The sequence below is a fragment of the Choristoneura fumiferana genome, chromosome 18 (assembly GCF_025370935.1).
Source record: "Choristoneura fumiferana chromosome 18, NRCan_CFum_1, whole genome shotgun sequence".
In the NCBI taxonomy this organism is placed as follows: Eukaryota; Metazoa; Arthropoda; class Insecta; order Lepidoptera; family Tortricidae; genus Choristoneura; species Choristoneura fumiferana.
This window is the reverse complement of record NC_133489.1, coordinates 16,588,725-16,609,322: the sequence shown is the minus strand read 5'-3', so window position 1 is coordinate 16,609,322 and position 20,598 is coordinate 16,588,725. Positions and strand designations below refer to the sequence as shown.

Here is a 20,598-nt window from a genome sequence, read left to right as displayed (position 1 = left end):
CGATGATTTTGTGTCATGATTTTGTTTTTTATGCGTTTCATTAGTGTTTTTTACGTGTCATTCTGTTCAGCTATTCAAAAGGGGTTTGCACTAAGTATTTTCGTCTATGGTTTTTTGTCGATTTCTGTAAACTGTCACTGGTTACTTTCTTGTGACTTCTTGGTCTGTGTTACGTATTTGTTATTTATTGTTCTATACTTTGTTGTTTTTATGTGTATTTTTATGTATGATAAAACGTTTAAAAAACCGATATACAAACTAAAACCCTACTTATACCTAACAATAAAAATAATGTTATTGAGGGGATTGGGGGACTGGCGCTGCCAAGAGCGCAATCAGCGGCATAGGCAATTAATGAAAAATATTAGTTTTTCTTTTACAAATATACAATTTTACTCGCAAATGTGATGAAAAACATTGTAAGTCGCACGGGCGGTACTAGATTACGAACATCGACTCATTAATGCCTTCAGTCTTCGACTTCGGGCTTCTAATAGACTCTCGTTCGTAATTCCTTATTTACCGCCCTTAAGACACAATGTACTATTTCACTTCTCATGCTCGTAAAGTTCGTATTTATGCCGGATCTAGGCGACATAAAATGAAATGACTTTTATGCGCTAGTGCATAAAGTAAAATCTTTCGTCTAAGACCAAGGCAATCAGATGTAAATCAGCCACAAACAAAGAAGTTTGTACCTACATATTTATTAAAAACCAATATTTTTTTATTTATATAAAACTAAAAATCAATTAAGTAAATCAATAAAACTAAAAATTTATAATTATATGTATAGTAATTCAAATTATATAAGTAGTACTCGTAATGCATGAACAATAAAAGATACATAGTAAGTGAACAATTGTTTCCACTGTTGTTACCTATTTCATTTCCACGCCATCAAAGAGAAAAGCAGTGTAAAACTTGAGCATTAAAACCCATTTTCCCTTCGACGTGTCCAATAAAATTGTCCGTCCACCCTCGAAGTACCGGCTCGGGTGGCTATATGAACTTCTCGGGTAAAATGGCTCGTTTATGCTCTTATTGTACAATCTACTATATTTGGGGTAACAAGGCAAAAATCGTCATACTAATGCAAGTACCCAAAAATCCTCCTCACTCAAAAAATATATTTATACTTACAGTAGTTCCATTTATTACAGATTGACATACCAGACGACTACAGCACCCCGAATCCAGTCATGAAATACAGACTAAAGAAAAGAAAGCTTGAAGCTAAGACCTCTCGAACACGGTCGGATGTCGCTGCATCTAGTTCCTGCTCCTTCTTCGATTCTGAAGAAGACGATTGCGCTTCCTACTGCGCTAGCCTTAAGCTGCAAATGCGAGAACTCGAAAGAGACCAGAAATATATCGCTCAGAAATTAATTTCTGATGTGATTTTTTGGCGAGGACTTCGCAGCTGACTATAGAATCGTCGATAAATACGCAGCCGTTTTAAGGTTTCGCTATCCCGCGGGAACAGCCAAATACTTCGAGATCTTCGAGATAAAAATCCCCTACATATCTTATTCCCGAGTCTCAAGCGGTCTTTGTACCCAATTTCATCTAAGTCGGTCCAGCTAAGTAATTTAAGCTTGAAGGTGTAAGCGACAGACGGACAAAGTTATTTTTGCACATATAATATTAGTTATGTGTACGGAATTGTCATACGAGTATAATGCACAAAAAGCTTTATGTCGGCCATTGAGGGAATAATAATAATAATACTTCTGAAATATAATGTTTTTCATTTAATAACTGGGTAAAGACTATTACAGCCTTTACAAGGTAGGTACCTGTAAAATTAGCAATCCAAATTAGTTAGATGCCTCTGACGCCAAAAAAAAACCTGTCAATTGCGTGTTGGGCCACGCGCATCGTGGTTCCATACTAGACTATCTATATAATAAAAACTGGGCAAGAGCGTGTCGGACACGCCCAAAATAGGGTTCCGTAGCCATTTTGAAAAAAAAAGTGATATTTTTCAAAGGATTTCGTCACAATATACGTAACGTAACAAACTTAGTTGTGTGTATTGTGATTTCGTATTTTATACGGAATCTTCAAAGTTTAGGTATATTTTATTACAAATTACAACGGGGGCGAAGCCGCGGGCAACAGCTAATGACTATTAAAAAGCTTAACTAACCGTGATAGTTTTCAGATTTTTCAAGCCAACGGTTTACCTTTAGGTGAAATACTGCTTGGGTTTTAGACGAGAAAAAAGTCATTCCCACTACGTGTAGGGGAGTAGGTAGAATAGGTATAGAATAGAATGTCTATTTGCAAAATAAAAAAAATAGTACATTGTACAACGAGAGCATAAAACGAGCCATTTTAGTATCGCGAGGTCCATTTCACGTTTTAACTAAAGTTTTAAATGAGCCAATCGCAAGCAAACGTCAAACGGACCTCACGATACTAACGCCATCTAGTGATATTTCGCCTCTGTGAAAACCCTCATTGACATTGGTTGACAGATATTTAAATTGACATTGACAATTAAAAAATATACAAAATGTGTGTGTGATTGGAATCACTGATTTTACTGATTTAGTGATAATAATGCCTCGGAAAAAATCAAATTTGTCTCATTCTACTAAACAAGCAAAAAGACAGAGGATGAATAGGTCTCAAGAATACCATGAAGAAAGACAGGTACGACTTGCCGCTACTCGCGAGCGAATTAAACTGTCTCGCGCCTTAGAGAGTTCCACTCAACGAGAGTCTCGGTTAAGGGCCCAACGTCAACGTCTTAGATTGTCTCGCGCCTCGGAGACTTTAAGACAGAGGGAGTCACGATTAAACTCTGACCGTGAACACCATAAGTTGTCTCGTGCCACGGAGACGTCAACAGAGAAAGACTTACGATTGACCGCTGCTGACCGTGAACACCATAAGTTGTCTCGTGCCTCGGAGACGTCAACAGAGAGAGACTCACGATTGAGCGCTGACCGTGAACGCCATAAGTTGTCTCGTGCCTCGGAGACTTCAACAGAGAAAGACTCACGATTGAGCGCTGACCGTAAACGTCATACGCTGTCACGGGCCTCGAAGACTTGGACTGATGAGCGTGATCGTCATAAATTGCCGCGCGCTCCAGAACCATTTACTCAGAATGAGGAAATCACTAGATTTCTAGAAAGCAATGACCAACACCAAGAACTATTGAAAGTAGTTAAAGTCAAAACCATGAATGATTTCTAGAGAGAGGGGAGAGCAGTCAGTGGCACGGCATCAATGCTTGGCCAGAGCATCTAAGAGCTTGTATTATAAAAGGAGATGGTCATTTCAAGTAGCAATTAGTTGTACTTGTTGGTTAGTGTCTACTTATCATTAATAAAAAATAAGAAATTAGAGATTAATTAAATATTAAAAAATATGAAATATTTATTTCATCTCAAAACTCATGCACACACAACATATTATACCTAGTCATGCAAAATTTCAGCATTCTAGCACCTAGCACGTAGCAGTCTGTAAGCTAAGCCGCAGACGGACATGAAAATTGTAAGGGTTCCTTGTAGGACTACAGAATCCTAAAAAAAGCTTCCTAAATGATCAAGATCCAAGCATGATAAAGAAAGTCAAAATATTCTAATTAGCCTCATTTTCTGCATTTTTTTACAGTTGGGAGTAAATGGTTACTCATTTATGGTGGATAACAATGGGCATGTTTTGTATCACCCGGATCTCAGGCCACTGGTGAGTTTCATAATAAATTTTAGTTACAGAACCTTTATTTTGATCATAAAAAAAATTACACCTGAAACTAATGACTCATTTTCCATTTGTTACAGTATACCAATGAGGAAGTAAGTATCGTAAGAAGGTTGCCAGGAAATGTAGATAATCATTGAATTATCACAATATTGGTTATTTTATCAAACTGACAAATATAACATTCATAACTTTTCCAGTACACGGAGACCCTTCGACCACTATATTCTAGTGTGGACCTGACTGATGTGGAACTCCTTGTGGATTCGGATGATAATTCACGAATCAACCTGACTTCCTTGCTGCTTGACGTTAGTATAATTTACAGTTTACTTTATAAAGTTAAGAAAGAAAAATTTCATACCTCAAGTTTAAGTCCCACAACACAATATTTATCAAAGCAACTTAATTAATTGGTTTTAGCTTCGGCATGACATGATAGAACAACGCGAGGGTGAAACTGAGATTGGAGTAAAAGTCCAGTATGGCAGCATGAGGCGTGTGGCTACGAGGCGACAGAGATATTTCTATAGCCCGGTAGAAGGCACCCCCTACTCTCTGGCTATCGTACTGCCTGATGGTTACGGCATGTACGAACTGCAAGCCGAGCAGGAGGTTAAACGTAGTCCTATTAATGGTAAGCTGCTGATTAGTTTATGTTATGTGAGTATAGTCAACAAAGAAATTGGTTTACCACCCAAAGGATTAATGATGTTTGAAGCGCTTAAAACTTCAAAGCCTAAATAGGCTGATAGTGAAAATTCACTCACAAGTCAATAAGACAATCAGCTTTATTGTTTTATTTCTGAAGCTATAAAGAATATTTCTAAGCCATAGGCTTTCCGAATTTGCCCATGATAAGTAATATAATAATAAGTATTAGTGCATACTTAGTATTTTTGCAGATCAGATCTACATAATCCTTCCTTTATTACTATTATAAAGGGGAAAGTGAGTTTGTGTTTGTTTGTTTGTTACGCTTTCACGCCGTAACTACTGCACCGATTCCTATGAAATTTTGCATACGTCATATTAGAGGTCCAGAATAAATAATAGGATATTTTTTATCCCGAAAAAAATTGCCATTCCCAAGGGATGACCAAAAGTTTGTTTTTGTATTCTAAACGCGGAGCTGACTGAGCTGACTTAATAATGTGTTAAAAAGCATGCTTGCTTGCTTGCTGCACCATTTCTTGCATAATCACATGCTTGCTTACACGATTGCTTCCACGCTTGCTTGCATGATTTAATGCATGCTTGCTTGCATGCTTGAATGCATGCTTACTACTAGCACTATTTCTTGCAAAATTTCCTGCTTGCTTGCATGCTTGAATGCATGCTCAAATGCATGCTTGCTTGCACTATTCCTTGCATAATTACATGCTTGCTTACATGCTCACTTGCATGCTCACTTGCATGCCTGCTTGCATGCCTGCTTGCATATTTGTTTGCCTGCTTGCATGCCTGCATGCATGTTTGTTGCTTGCTTGCTTGCATGCTTGCTGGCATGCTTGCTGGCATGCTTGCTTGCATGCTTGCTTGCATGCTTGCTTACATGCTTGCTTGCATGCTTGCTTGCTTTCATGCTTGAATGCAGATTTGAATGCATGCTTGCTTGCAGCAGAGCTTGCAACATTCCTTGCATAATTACATGCTTACTTACATGCTCACTTTCATGCTTGCTTGCATGCTTGATTGCATGCTTGCCTGCATGCTTGCTTGCATGCTTGCTTGCATGCTTGCTTGCATGTTTGCTTGCATGCTTGCTTGCATGCTCGAATGCATGCTTACTACTAGCTCTATTTCTTGCAAAATTACATGCTTACTTGCATGCTTGAATGCAGCTTTGAATGCATGCTTGCCTGCATGCTTGCTTGCATGCTTGCTTGCTTGCATGCTTGCTTGCTTGCATGCTTGCTTGCATGATTGAATGCATGTTTGCTTGCATGCTCGAATGCATGCTTACTACTAGCACTATTTCTTGCAAAATTACATGCTTGCTTGCATGCTTGAATGCAGCTTTGAATGCATGCTTGCTTGCATGCTCGAATTCATGCTTGCTTGCACTATTCCTTGCATAATTACATGCTTCCTTACATGCTTGCTTGCATGCTGACTTGCATGCTTACTTGCACGCTTGCTTGCATGCTTGCTGCATGCTTTAATGCATGTTTGCTTGCATGCTCGAATTCATGATTGCTTGCACTATTCCTTGCATAATTACATGCTTCCTTACATGCTCACTTGCATGCTTGCTTGCATGCTGACTTGCATGTTTACTTGCACGCTTGCTTGCATGCTTGCTTGCATACTTGAATGTATGTTTGCTTGCATGCTCGAATGCATGCTTGCTTGCACTATTCCTTACATACTTGCATACTTGCTTGCATGCTCGAATGCATGCTTGCTTGCACTATTCCTTGCATAATTACATGCTTCCTTACATGCTCACTTGCATGCTTGCTTGCATGCTAGAATGCAGCTTTGAATGCATGTTTGCTTGCATGCTCGAATGCATGATTGCTTGCACTATTCCTTGCATAATTACATGCTTCCTTGCATGCTTGCTTGCATGCTTGCTTACATGCTCACTTGCATGCTTGCTGGCTTGCTTGCTTGATTGCTTGCTTCTTTGAAATGTTAATGGTTAACGCGAGCGAAGCCGCGGGTAAAAGCTAGTTTTAAATACATTTAAGAAGTCAACTATACAACTGTTTTATGAGTTAATAATAACTTTTTCTTTTTCAGTCTCAGAATACTTTAAAGGGGACAATTGGAAAATTCATCCAGAATGGTAAGAATACTAAACTATCCAAAACTTAATCATTTATATTTTGTAGAATTAATTACATTACGTTAAAAAATAAAGCTTGGTTAGTTATTGCACAGAACAGATCTTATGATCTTAGCCATTTGCTGTTGATTGTACAGTAGGTACAAAGAACTCCCTGAAGATCCTCTTACTTCCGGCTCTATTTGTCCTTCTGTTATCAGACATTAATAACCAGCGAATCTTACAAAAACTATCCTAACGTTTTATTTACGGAACTGTTTCAAGTGAATGACAGCAGTCAACCTATCTTACGTGTTATTATAAACACTTTAGGCCTGGCTTAAGTTTTTTGGTAAATTTGAGTTTGACTGAATCAGCCAGCCATTTGCTCACACATTTCACCACATACTAACCTAATCCCACTTATACTATAAATAAATGCGAAAGTTTGAATTTGTGTTATTATTGTGTGTTGTTGTTGTTGTGGTGCTGTGTGTGTTGAACGTCTGAAATAACAGATCTCTTTATTGCACATAAAAAATAAAAGTACAGATTAACAGAAAAAATCCCACGAAATGAAATTAAACGATTTGATGACGATATTTATGTAAAATACCAAAATATTAACCGCTAAGTTGAAAAGTGACATTTTGCATAAGTGTTCGTTATACAATATAAATGAAGATCACAATTAATTTTCATTGGCATTTAGTAAAATCCCGGAACTTCTATGCAACTGTCTGATCTAATGGTTTACGCGAGTGAACCATTTTTAGTGAGTTAGTGATTTTCCAGGGGCGGCCTGGCCTGGATTTTTTGTGAAGATATCAGTATTATAGAATTTTGAATCGGTAGCCCAACATCCTGGGGTGGGCACGGCCCACCCGGCCCTCGTCTATATACGCCTATGGAGTGAAGTCGCGGTTAAAACTAGAAATACATATAGATAGATCCGTGATTGGTTTTATATGTTCCAATTTCAAAGAAACTTTACAGAACAAGCCCCGCTATCTCAGCTTAACCGAATCATTTCTATCTTCAGGGTGTACTGCGAATATGCGTCGACGTCAGAGCAGACATTCAACTCTCCCGAAGAACAGCTGCTGCACTTCCTGACGCGCTCGGGGAGGCCCGGCTGGAAGTGGATGAGCGTGCGACCGCGCGCGCTTGCGCTTCACAATGCGCACAAGAAACAAGACAGAGATTCTTATTTTTGTAAGTTTCGTAAAAAATAAACTATATCATCTTACTTTGTTTCTTAGATATCACAAACTTTACCCTGCTCCTCCACTATCACAACGCAACTTTAACCTTGCCCCTCCGCTATCACAACGCAATTTTACGTTGACCCTCTGCTATCACAAGATCACAACGCAACTTTATCTTGCTCCTCCTCCATCACAACGCAACTTTACTTTGTTCCTCCGCTATCACAACGCAACTTTACCTTGGCCCTCTGCTGTCACAACGCAACTTTACCTAGCCCCTCCGCTATCACAGCGCAACGTTACCTTGGCCTTCTGCTATCCTATCACAACGCAACTTTACCTTGCTCCTCCGCTATCACAACGCAACTTTACCTTGCCCCTTCGCTATCTCAACGCAACGTTACCTTGCTCCTCCGGTATCACAATGCAACTGTACCCTGCTTCTCCATTAGCACAACACAATTTTACCCTGCTCCTCCGCTATGACAACGCAACTTTACTCTGCTCCTCCGCTATCATAACGCAACTTTACCCTGCTCCTTCGCTATCACAACACAACTTTACCTTACTCCTCCGGTATCACAACGCAACTTTATCCTGCTCCTTCGCTATCACAACGCAACTTTAAATAACACCTAAATCACATTTTATGAAGCTATCACGAAAAAATCATTATTCAAAAATAAAAATAAATCCTCACTTATTTATTCTAATGCGCATAATTTTTCTAATTTCAGGCGACAAAAATTTAGTTCAATCATTAGTGCGAGACGCAATGGTAATTAAAGAATTGGACGCTCACATTGGACATGCAAGCCACCACAACCAGTAAGTAATACCTTCGTAAACAGCATGCTTATTGGCACTTAACAGACAAATGAAAATCTTTAAGTTCGAGAAGAAATTTAAACTAAATAACGAAAAGCCTAAATCTTTGAGCACTTGGCATGTCAAGTATACCTAAGTATAACTGGCATGTAAAAAGCACTAAATTATTTTAAATACTTACCGCACTTTATGTTAATTTTTATGTTGATCACTAATATCTGAATGTGTTTGTCACACGAATAGCCCGATAGCAACTTTAATGGCACTGCTGACAAGGTACAGTAACAACGAATTCATAATGATTCAAGTAGATATGTTAGAGTAACATACTGCTAATGTGGTACCACAACAAAAGGCGGAGTTGTGCTTAAAGAAATCACGAGTGTAGCAAGAATAGTAATGTCCTTTGCTTTATAAATGCTAATACTTAATGTTAATGTGTGAACGAAAAGAAAGGGAAGATTCGTCTTAGTTTAGTCTAATTTACTAAGGTGCTATCAAAATTAGCGTAAGTAGTTTTATTCTTAGGCTTTGTTTTAACTGTACATGTATGTACCTACCGACTGTTTCCCTCGGACGAACATCAATTTACTACAGACGAAACGAGATTTTAGAAGCAGCTAAGTTCTAAAATATACGCGTAATCTTTTATCATATTGCAAAAAATGACAAAAATATATTGTATTTTCATAAATAAGATAATAAATAAAAAAGTTACTTGAAATTTTGGGGCCGACGCTGTATGTATAGATATACCTAACTTCAATGGCGCTGAGCAACTTCGTTTCCACAAAATGTGTCTAAATTCTTTAAATATACTATATACATTATTTATTTGGTGTAATAGTACTAGGTATAAGTTTTATTACTTATGTAGCCATGGAGAATGCGAGCCTTTTCTGAACCACTATTCACCACTGCTGAGCGACAAAATGGTACAATAAAAAATTCAAAAACAATTAGGGGTTTGCTAAAACGATTTTTCGATTCAGTGATTTGTTTGCGAAATATTCATCTTTAAATCGAGCGTCCCCCCTCCCCCTCTAAAATTTAAACCGGTGTGGAAAAATTTAAAAAAAAATCAGGATGGTAGTTAGTATATCAAACTTTCAAGGAAAACTATAACGGCTAAGTTTGCTTGAGAATTATTAGTAGTTTAAGAGTAAATAGCAGCCTAAGGTTTAAAAATGACATCATGACATATTTACGAGTAACAAAATAAATGATATTTACATTGATAGTAGCGATAGAGCTGTATTTCCAAAAAAATAATTGAAATAATATGCTATTACGGCATCCTACGGACATTTAAGATACTCAAAAAACATAAACCATAAACATATTGGTATGTGCTAGTGCTGCACTCTGACGGGATAAAATTGCAGTAATATTCTCTATTGGCAACGTTTCTCAATGGCTAATAATTTAGATCAGCTAACAAGGATTAAAGGTAACTGGTATAGAATTAAGTGTGTGTACTAATAAATAACCTTATAGCTTCCCATGGATTTGGCTAAGTATTTATTTATAGTTGCTATGTATATGAACTTATGATTGAGAAGTAATGTCAACGTAATGGTTGTCAAAACTTATACAGAATGTTTCTTACTAAATACTTTGCTGATCTTCACAAGAAATGACAAGCACATCTAAGTAAATAAAAATACTGGAATGGAGTCGTGCTATGAGACGAGAGATCTTTGAGTGTTCATTTATATACAGCAAAACCTTACCGGTCTACAAAATCACCTACTTAATATAAATTTTATAATTTGAAAGCATATTTGTTCCGTTATTAATTACAGAATTTAAACGAACGTTTTGTTCTGTAGGCTAGGAGCCTAGTCGCAGTCCTAGCGTTAAGTAGCATCCTACGGCCCAGTGTCCTATAAATAGGACTTATTGTATAATGTGATATCGGACACTCTCATAAGTGACATAAAGTTGTATATTCATAAAACAAAAATTTGATTTGGGCCACTGGAGGGTATTTGGGTGTCAACCTCAAAGCAATGTTCTCCAAACAACTAATGTCTATTTGTTTCGTCCCACCTCAAAGACAACCTAAACTAGTAAGGCATCTCACGTGGTCCGTCTTTGCAGGCAGGGCCGGTTCCACAAGTTCGTGGTGACGCTGTCCTTCATCGCGACCCGCAGCGGGCTGCTCAAGTGGACAGAAAACAACAATAGCTCACGAACTGGCGACTCTTCTGAACCGTATGTACACCTATCTACACTCATCAAAAGTGACTTAGGCAGTATTGTACATTTCAGTATAGGCATTGCTACTGAGTCAAAACATCATTTTTTTTCTAGGATTAATGAGTATCCCAAGACTTTTTTGATGTCTTAAGTAGTTACTGACTCTTTATCCTCCTGATTCCTAACTTTTTGTAACAGATGTAGTACTTAAGGCCCTAGACGTGGGTCATCCATCAGCTTTGTTATTTTGGATATTATTTTAACATTCTTAAAATTCTTTATTCAATGATCAATTGTGCTTTATTGATAAGTACATTCGGCCGTTATTCTTAGTGTTTAATTTTTTCTTTAAAGTATACGAGAACTCACGGGGTTATATTAAAGTAGAGATAAAAGATGAGGTTTGTAGGTGCAGAAATAAACTAATAAACAAGGAGGTTGCTTTTCACTGAAAGATGGCCCATAGTGTGCATTTAAGTGATAACAGTGTATAAAATTCAACTTTTCTTTATTGACTTTGATTTCCATATTCCGATGGTTCAAATTTGGCATACGTCTTACAAGCTTAAGATAGCATACCCTGCAAAGTGATGCTCGCAGCTAGCGGTAGACCTACTGCTACTTAGCAGTGCGAATTTATAGGCATACCTACTATTCCGGCAGCGATTGCAACTGCCGCGTGGAACATTCCGTTACCTAAAACAACGTTTGCTGCTGACGTTTGCCGCCTCAGCGAGGAATCAAATTAGTTGGAGCTCATAACGTTCTAAATTTTTACAATCATTAAAATACTGACGAGGATTGTTGTTTTCCTGCATTTTTTTAAATACGCTCTTTGCACTACAGGCACTTCAGCGAAAAATACTCACGTGCATACGACTCAGAATGGTACCGGCGAGCTGTGGAACACCATGCCATAGAGCCCGAGAGCTTTGTGTTCTCGGTGCCGTTCCGCGACGGAGAGGGCGAGGACATGGGCGGCGGCCGCCGCTCGTGCTCGCCACCCACGCGGTGTTCGTGGAGTCTCGCGGACACCGCGCACCGGCCGCCGTCGTCGGGCTGCACTTCCAGCTCGACTCGCTTGCTAGACACTTCCTTAATGTTACGTCCACGGTACGTAAATCTTGTCAAGGGAAATTGTGAAGGATGCGAATCACATCGGAGCGCCTAAAAACTCCGTAATCTGATATTTCATGTCCAAGGAAAACATGAAATATCAGATTACGAAGATTGCAGGTGCAGTCGAAACTCATCTTGATTTTCATCAGACATTACCTAATAATTTAATTCTTCACATTTTTCAATATCAGACTGCTTTACCTGAAAGCCTTTTGAATAAAAATGTCAGGAAAATTCACCAGCACAGTGTCGTTTTCATTGTTATCCGCGCATAGAATTTATGTTTGCTATAGGAGATTTCTGTGGTTAAACATTGTGTCCATTTACAGTGCACAGCTGGCACTGTCTGCAAGAAGACTTGCGCAGGCGACGCTCTGGACTGCTACATTTTGGACGACAATGGCTTTATCATTCTGTCGGAAGACGCGTCACAAACAGGCCTGTTCTTCGGCCAGGTAGACGGCACTATCATGGACTCGCTGGTGCAGGACCGGATATACAAGAAGGTTACCGTCCACGACCGTCAGGGACGGTGCCCTGACTCGAGGAACCCCTTCAGTGGCGACGGGTGCAAGTTAGCGGTAAGTTAGTGATGTTGCTAATATATATTTAACCGCTAACTATAGTGCCGATTGCAAGAATTGTAAACTTGGGACATTTTGACACACTTGATCCTTTACACTATAGCGAATCAAAATGAAAGAACTGCGATTCCTCGCTCTTTAGGACTAGGACTGTTGAAAAAAAAATGCACTTCTTCATAAAAAAAATGTAATCAAATTATTTTGTTTGCTTTTTCACAGCCTTTCAAGCCATTTTCATGGTTGGGGAGCTATCTGACCAGTTTATTTGCTGTCTGGTTTCCGCTCTGGCAGTCAGCTAAAGCGCACTCTCATCCCTATGCGGACGACGAGCTAGGTAAGTTAAGTACTAAAAACCATTTTTTTTCCTTTTTAACTTTTAACAAGAATAGTACCTACGAGTAGTCATAACTAGTCGGTTGAAGCATGAAACTCCAGGTACTGAGAACAACAGATACCTTATTTATATTTTAACAATTAACTGCCAACGTAACAGGAGGTGGTAAATAAAATCAAATGTACCTATTTATTCCAGATTATGAAGACTATGAAAACGAAGAGCTAGACGCAGACGAAGACGACCGCGATCGTGGGAAGTACGAAATCATCATCGATGGGTTCGGGGCTGAAAAGGGCCCTGAGGAGGGCCGCGCGCCCCCCACGGGGAGCCAAGGGGGGTCCGCCCCCCGCGAGCCCCCGCGCGAGGCTGCGCGCTCCGCCGCCGTTCGCCCCTGCGACACTAGCGCTGAACTCTTCACGCTTCAGTCGTCCAGGCTCAACGCGGCGCAGCCACTTAAGGGGAAACTCACCAATTGCCATAACTCCGGCTGCGAGAGGTGGGTAAACTGTAATGTCTGTAGTTCTTCGCTACGTGGTTCAGTTGTAAACACCCACCGTATCATATTTATATGATGTTTACAGCAGCTCGTCCTAGGACCAGACCAGGTTATGTAAGTGACCTAGGCTAATTTTTATATTGTTGGGTGATGGGGGGGTTAACAGGCCCTACAAGTACTACGAACTGCAAAATTCGAATTTGTATCTTGCCGTCCCTCTGACGCTAATATTATTTAATACGAGAGTGAGAGGGACGGTACGATATGAACTTCGATTTCAAATCTCGTCGTATCCCAGAGTTAGTCTTGAGCTGTCCCTTGTCCCCAGACCGTTCAGCGTGCAGAAGATCCCGCACAGCAACCTGATCCTGCTAGTGGTGGACACGCTGTGCCCGTGCGGCGCCAAACGGCTGGACGTGCGCGCGCGCGAAGCGCCCCCGCGCGCTGCCTGCCGCCGCCACCCCGCGCACGCGCACCGCCGCCGCCCCAGAAACTGCGTCTCCTACCACCCCGAGGTACGCCCACCGCTATGAAGTTAATCCTGGCACCTGTCATCCTGGTACTAAATACGTCATTTTTTTTTTGTTTTTTGACGTATACAGTATGGGAGTGACACGTATCAGGATTGATTTCTTAACGGCGGACTACTATAGTGCACGCAGGATTAATTTCCAAGGGTGTCTTCACCCCTTGGAAAGAGTCTCACTGAGCTGAGTGTTGTTAGTGTTGTGTGCTACTCTACATTTCACAGTTAGAACAAAAATTACGACGATAACGTGGGTAAGTTGTGCTTGGGTATTGGTTTCGTCGGGTAGTCGCGCGAGCACAACGGTGGTAAAACCCTCTGTATTGCATTGCCATCCATACTTATATTATAAATGCGAAAGTGTGTTTGTATGTTTGTGTGGTTGTCCGTCTTTCACGCGGTAACGGAGCGACGGATCGACGTGATTTTGCATAGAGATAGCACGTCGTCGCGCGCGCAGCGGGCGCAGCTCGTGGGGCAGAGTCGGGCAGACATACCTACCTAGTTCTCGTTAATCCAGGTCATTCTCAATGGTTGTTGAACACATGATAGAGGATTTAATATATGGATATAGATAAAATATTGTATGCAACTTTACGTAATTAGGCCTTGTTTCATAAACCCACACTAGTGTTTTAAGGACCCCTATTACGATACAGTTGCATAAAATACTATTGTCGGAAGAATTCGTACTTAGGTATCTTGATACGATGAAAAAACATTATTCACTAGATCTATAAGCAGGTGACTGACTGTCCTATTTATCCTACTTATTATGTTATAATTATTACATTTGTACATTTGTACATTTATCCGTTGCTTAGTACCCATAACACAAGCTTTGCTAAGCTTACTTTGGGACTAGGTCAATTGGTGTGAATTGTCCCGTGATATTTATTTATTTATTTATTTATTTAATTATAAATGCGAAAGTTTGTGTGTGTGTGTGCGTGTGCGCGTGTGTGTGTGTGCGAATGCGCGTGTGTGCGTGTGTGTGTGTGTTTGTTACTCCTTTACGCTACAATGGCTGGACGGTTTTTTTTTATTCGACTGGATGGCAAACGAGCAAGTGGGTCTCCTGGTGGTAAGAGATCACCACCGCCCATAAACAACTGCAACACCAGGGGGATACCTCAAGTGCCAGTAATTTCACCGGCTGTCTTACTCTCCACGCCGAAACACAACAGTGCAAGCACTGCTGCTTCGCGGCAGGATTAGCGAGCAAGATGGTGGTAGCAAATAAGTGGGCGGACCTTGCACGAGTACCTTGGATGAAATTTGGTACGTAAAGTACTATTCAATGGAAAAAATCAATCGTGTAAACAAAGCAATTTTTCACGATAACTCCGTAGTTACTTACATTTGAACGCCAATCCCGATCATATTCACATCTCAATTAACTCACCACTGTTTTTAACAATCATTTTATCATTAAATAATCGTGTAAATATGTTTATTTTATAGAATGAATTGGAAGACGAAAATCCGTTATATTTGTCAAATTGACATGATAATTTTTTCCTCACCAAAGTCGGTCTAGTCTCTGGATATTTAGTGCTGTACCTACAAAATTAATTATTTGACTGAACCAACCTTACCTACCGATAATTGATGACTGGCTCTGCAAATTGGGGAATTTTATTGGTTCAGCTCGTAGAGCGTTTTCATAAGCATACCTATTAATTAAGGTTTATAAAGGTTTTTAATCCTATCCTACTATCCTACTTCCTACTAATCCTACTAATATTATAAATGTGAAAGTTTGTGAGTGAGTGAGTGAGTATGTTTGTTACTTCTTCACGCTGAAAAGGCTGGACGGATTTAGATGAAATTTAGCAAAAAGTTAGTATATAACCTGGATTAAAACATAGGATACTTTTTATCCCGATATTCCCACGAGATAGGGATAAAATCTTGAAATAATAACCGCTGGGCTTAGAGTCATGAAATTTGGTATGTAGATAGTTTGACATCTGAAATAAAACATAGCCTACTTTTTATTCCTATATTCCCACGAGATAGGGATAAAATTTCGAACTAATAACCGCTGGGCTTAGAGTCATGAAATTTGACCATGATTGTTTTTAATGTAATGTCAATGAAAACAACGATTTAATTTTCGGGAATTCCCACGGGATTTTTTTTAAATCCCGGTACTTCAGCTGCTGGACCTAATGATTTACATGTGCGAAGCCGCGGGTAAACACTAGTTGGACGATAAAATAGTATTATAGTACAGATTATGTAGATTTATATTTTATTATTGCAAATAAATCTAAATTTATCCATATTTTAGCTGACCCTTTCAATTCTAGAATACTCCATAAGTGCCTCGGGGAAAATATACGTCAAAAAATATAAGTGGATACATGTTTCACCATTTTAAAAATTCAACCCTTAAAGGGGTATAAAGGGGAATGTAAGTTTGTATGGAAAAAACATTAGGTATATATATTTGAAGATATAATTCTAAAACTTCGTGAAAATGCTATTAAACATTTTAAGTTAAAATTGACATGGAAACATTGTGAATGACTCTTGAACAGGACTAAGAGAATACGTGATTCGTTATTTTTTTTAATTTAACTTAGGGAAAACATTAAATAATGAAATATGAGTAAATTCAAAATAATTAATTACTGCTGATTGACGTATCTTAAAGAGCTTTCACATCACTATAGCCAACGTCAGTCAGTCAGTCAGCCAGTCGTCAGTCAAGTGTCTATGTCAGTCATCACATTTGTTTACCAGATTGATTAATTCCATTGAATTCAAATGACATCTGGAATAACACATAGGTACTTTTTATCCCGATATTCCCACGGGATAGGGATAAAATCTGGAAATAACAACCGCTGGGCTTAAGTCATAAAATTTGGTATGTAAGTAAATAGCTGGATGTGTGAAATAACACATAGGCTACTTTTATTCCAATATTCCCACGGGATAGTTGTTCTTAACACAACACCTCAATAAAGATTACTAAGATTTCCCACAAAACACGAATACATTACAGAATTCATATCACCACGCCACGCACTGTATTGATTAATTCTTCTATAAATAAATCCATCTGAATTGCACATTGCACAACACTGGTACCCAGCGTAATAACAATTTTGACCTGCAGGAAATCGAGATTCTATCGTGCGGTCGCGGCGAGCGGACGCGGCCTCTGTGGGCGCTGCCGGCGCTGCTAGTGGTGCTGGCGGGCGCCACGTGACTGCCCGGCTAACGCCCCGGCCCAGCGCAACCATATCAACACCCATATCGTACTACACCTGCCCCTTTAATGCAAGTCTAGTATGTACCCAGCAGCGAGGTCGGCGTTCAGTGTCCCAGTCAGTGCGCAGGCGCGGGGCGTGCCGCCTTGACAATAAGCGCTTCGGGCGCCGCACGTACCCGCGCATAGGTTACGTTACGCGAAGGAACCACTTTTGATCAATTTTGCCGACTGAAGTTTTGGTCCGACCAAATGAACTTTTGATCTTGTTTTGACACAGGATGATATTTGAATAATAATATTTCTCCCTCTCGGTTAAGTTGACACTTTTCATATTGTAACTGACGCGGTTGCATGCAGTAAATAGGTAGGTAACGAATATCTTGTTAAATTTAAATTGAAGATTATCACAAACTTGGAGATCTTATAAATTATAGCTAATGTTAATAGATATTGAAAGATAAATTAATGTAAAATAATAATATGGTTTAAAACTGTTTTAGAAAAATTTACCTACGTTGATTGATCCGAACTCGATTATTTTCTCGATGTCTGTCATTCTTTATCGCAAACTCATTGACTAGTTGCATAGGGTTGATGTAAATAAGAAATATTTTATTTGTAGGCGTTTTCTTTGCTGAATTTGTGTGTGCCTGTGTGTTACCTGTTAGTCGCGATGTCGAGGAGACCAATTATAATCATTGCATTATTCGTAAGAGCATGTACCAGCCGGTTTGGACCGTGGCCGGGCGGCTGGCAAGCAACCTGTCCGACCCGATCGCGGCGGCCGCTGCGCCTCGACCCTGCGAGCTCTGCCCTGCCCACCTTTCATTCGTCTAGTTGTTAGTGATTTTCTCGCCTATTCTTCGAATAATGCTGTAATTCGGAAAACTTTAAACGGTTCCATATATTTATTGTAAATATTTTAATAACTTAAATGGCCTACTACAATTTTAGAACGTGTGTTGCTAATGTTTAAGTCGTTCCAATAATCAAATAAATGAAAACTACGTCATTTCGACTATCGCGTAATTTAAGTTTTGACACATCTTCCATTTTGTGGCCATTACTTTGTTCATAAACATCTTCATTCTTAACTTGCGAAAATAACATTTTTGTATTTATTATACCTTTTATTTTTATATGTAAATTCAACGTTTGGCAGTATTCATGAAAATAAGCTCATAATAACAATTGTTTGTACCTAAGATAAATGCGAAGCTAAAATAGGAGTAAAGTTCAGATTCATATAATTACCTATTGAATAGATTTTTTTGTATACCTATCATATCAAATAATTATATCTATTAAACGAGTATCCAGCTTGCTATTGTCCGTTAATTAATCGCGTTTGTATTATTGCAAAAGTTTGAAGTAGTACAAAAATATCGCTACATGTATAAAATAGTTGTCACACAGGAAGTGCCAAACCACAGTCTTTCATTTATTTACGATTACAAATATTAAGTATGCGTCTGATAAACATGTACGTGAATACAAAGGACAATGGTAAGCGGTAGCTTGTCTATACGTCGTTGATTACAGCAATCTCTTCTATATGCGGGGGTTTGTTTGGCGAATGCGTCGACTGTTTTTTCCTGTTATAAGAGTATACGAATCAACGCTAAACGACACCAGTGTGCGATGTGGCCATTAGGTATAGAGTAAGGTACGGTAGAGCGAGGTGACTGTAATCAATGCGCACATATCATCGACTAGATCGGTCATATCACGATATCGTAACATTACAATAATCAAAGTAAGACAATTGTTGGAGGGCGCTTTTGAGAAATTGTACATTTTGTATAAATAATACAGTAAGGAGTCGATATAATGGCGTAGTAGCGGTTTGTTGTACTGGTGAGTGGCGAATGGCGAACGACTGGTGATGTATTGAAACTGCTTCTAGTAAGCGTCGAGTCTTCCATAGCAGTCGAACGCGTCTCGAGTGTTTACTATAACGTCTAAGTATTAAACGATAATAATATAGCGTATATACATAGCATAGCCGAGGCCCGCCGGGGGCCGCGGTGTGGGATTTTTTTTTACTGGCACTTGGCGGGGTTTAGTTCTACGATAGACACAAAATGAATACCTCGTTTAGTTACGCAAAACGTAAATAGCTAGACAGAATTGTAATTTATTTCGCGTTTATTTCTCAAACATATCAATTCAGGCACCAAATAAAACTATAGTGTAAGTGATTTACTGTGTTTCCATTGTGATAGTTTGTGTAAGTTATTTTTACAAGTGGAAGCAGTGATTTCAAAAACTTTGCCACTATATCACTTTATCGGTGTTGTAAGTTTTCTCGAAACTGGGAAGCTATGTTTTGACAATCTCGCATTATATCTATATGGATAATTCCCTGTTAAAGCTTTTATAGTAGTTTAAATATCGAAATTTGTATAATTATCTCCATTTGAAAACTATGTGGCTAGCGAATTTTGATGTCACTGTTTTTTTTATATTCTTTCTTATACTTAGTTAATGGTTATAGACAAATTATATTATTGGGCACGGCCACTCAGTGAACATAGTTCTTTAGTGTGATGTTTAAAAATACTGTTTTTGTTGATTGCCAGTTCATGCTATAGATATACGGTAATTAAAACAATAAAATTCTCTTATAAACATTGTGACCACGCCTCTTACTGTACCAGAACCTATCCTTATAATTCCTGTCTTTCCAGTACTAAAGTAATTGCCCAGAAATGATCGCGTCTTGATATCAAAGAAATTCTTAAGGGATGGTTCATGTAATAGATACCCAGGCCTCTCTTTCCCACTAGCCACTATGGGCAACTAACTGGACTAATGAACCTTTCGTCAAAATACACTCTTAAGACCATTCTAACATACCCAAACACGATTAGGTTACGTGGTTCTGTCTTAAAGTTCCAGTGTCTAGTTTACAACTCCATCACCAGATCAGCTCAATGGTGCCATATTATTGTATTGTCATCAGAACTACGCATATTTTCCAAGTTTTGTATCAACACAATAAGAAGTGGGTGAAAAACAAGTTGAAGAATGAATTCTTCCCTTACATTCATAAATACAAATATGTAGTTACAAGTCAAGTATAAGCGTGTTAAATAAGTTTTTGTTAAACATTACATTTTTAATACAAGCTTTTTTGTTGACTGTACTTGCATTGTCATCCAAGCTACATTACCGTACCAAATGCGAAGACGATCCTGACCTGTCTACCAGGATTTCAATACTAGATTATTGTATTGTCACAAGATTTACATAAGTATGCCAAATTTCAAGTTAACGGACCACTGCAATTGGTTCAAATTTTGCTTCCAAGATTTGACCCAAACAAACAAATAAATAAACAGGGCAAGTTATAGAAAAGCTTGTCAAAAAGGGGGTTCTTAACTCGTTATAAATGCGGCCGCTAATTATTTTTACCGATAAAAACAAGAATTTTAAATAATATTAACTGTATAAAACAAAAAAATCGCCCAGGTCTGTAGTCATAGTCAGTAGGCACTGACTAATAAATTACATTTAGGGGCTGTTTCACCATCCATTGATTAGCGTTAACTGGCTTTTTGTTTTGTTCGAATA

The 20,598-nt window shown here is 38.9% G+C and overlaps 2 protein-coding genes across 2 annotated transcripts in view; one reads left to right on the top strand and one right to left on the bottom strand.

Annotated features, from left to right (window-relative positions):
• LOC141437568 (exosome RNA helicase MTR4-like) overlaps positions 1-942 on the bottom strand; it is a 9,355-nt gene extending 8,413 nt beyond the window's left edge. Inside the window, exon 1 of the mRNA XM_074101000.1 lies at positions 925-942. Coding sequence (XP_073957101.1) covers positions 925-942 — 18 coding nt within the window. The remainder of the gene's footprint in view (positions 1-924) is intronic.
• Positions 943-2,277: 1,335 nt separating this feature from the next.
• On the top strand, positions 2,278-19,661 carry LOC141438388 (voltage-dependent calcium channel subunit alpha-2/delta-4-like). The gene is given in 17 exon segments (XM_074102249.1): positions 2,278-2,661; positions 3,634-3,708; positions 3,804-3,818; positions 3,924-4,034; positions 4,147-4,360; positions 6,472-6,517; positions 7,539-7,711; positions 8,442-8,532; positions 8,776-8,808; positions 10,636-10,749; positions 11,581-11,714; positions 11,717-11,847; positions 12,183-12,434; positions 12,657-12,771; positions 12,970-13,270; positions 13,599-13,785; positions 16,927-19,661. Coding segments are annotated over 17 exon segments (2,178 nt in total). The 5' UTR covers positions 2,278-2,568; the 3' UTR covers positions 17,020-19,661.
• The last annotated feature ends 937 nt before the right edge of the window (positions 19,662-20,598 follow it).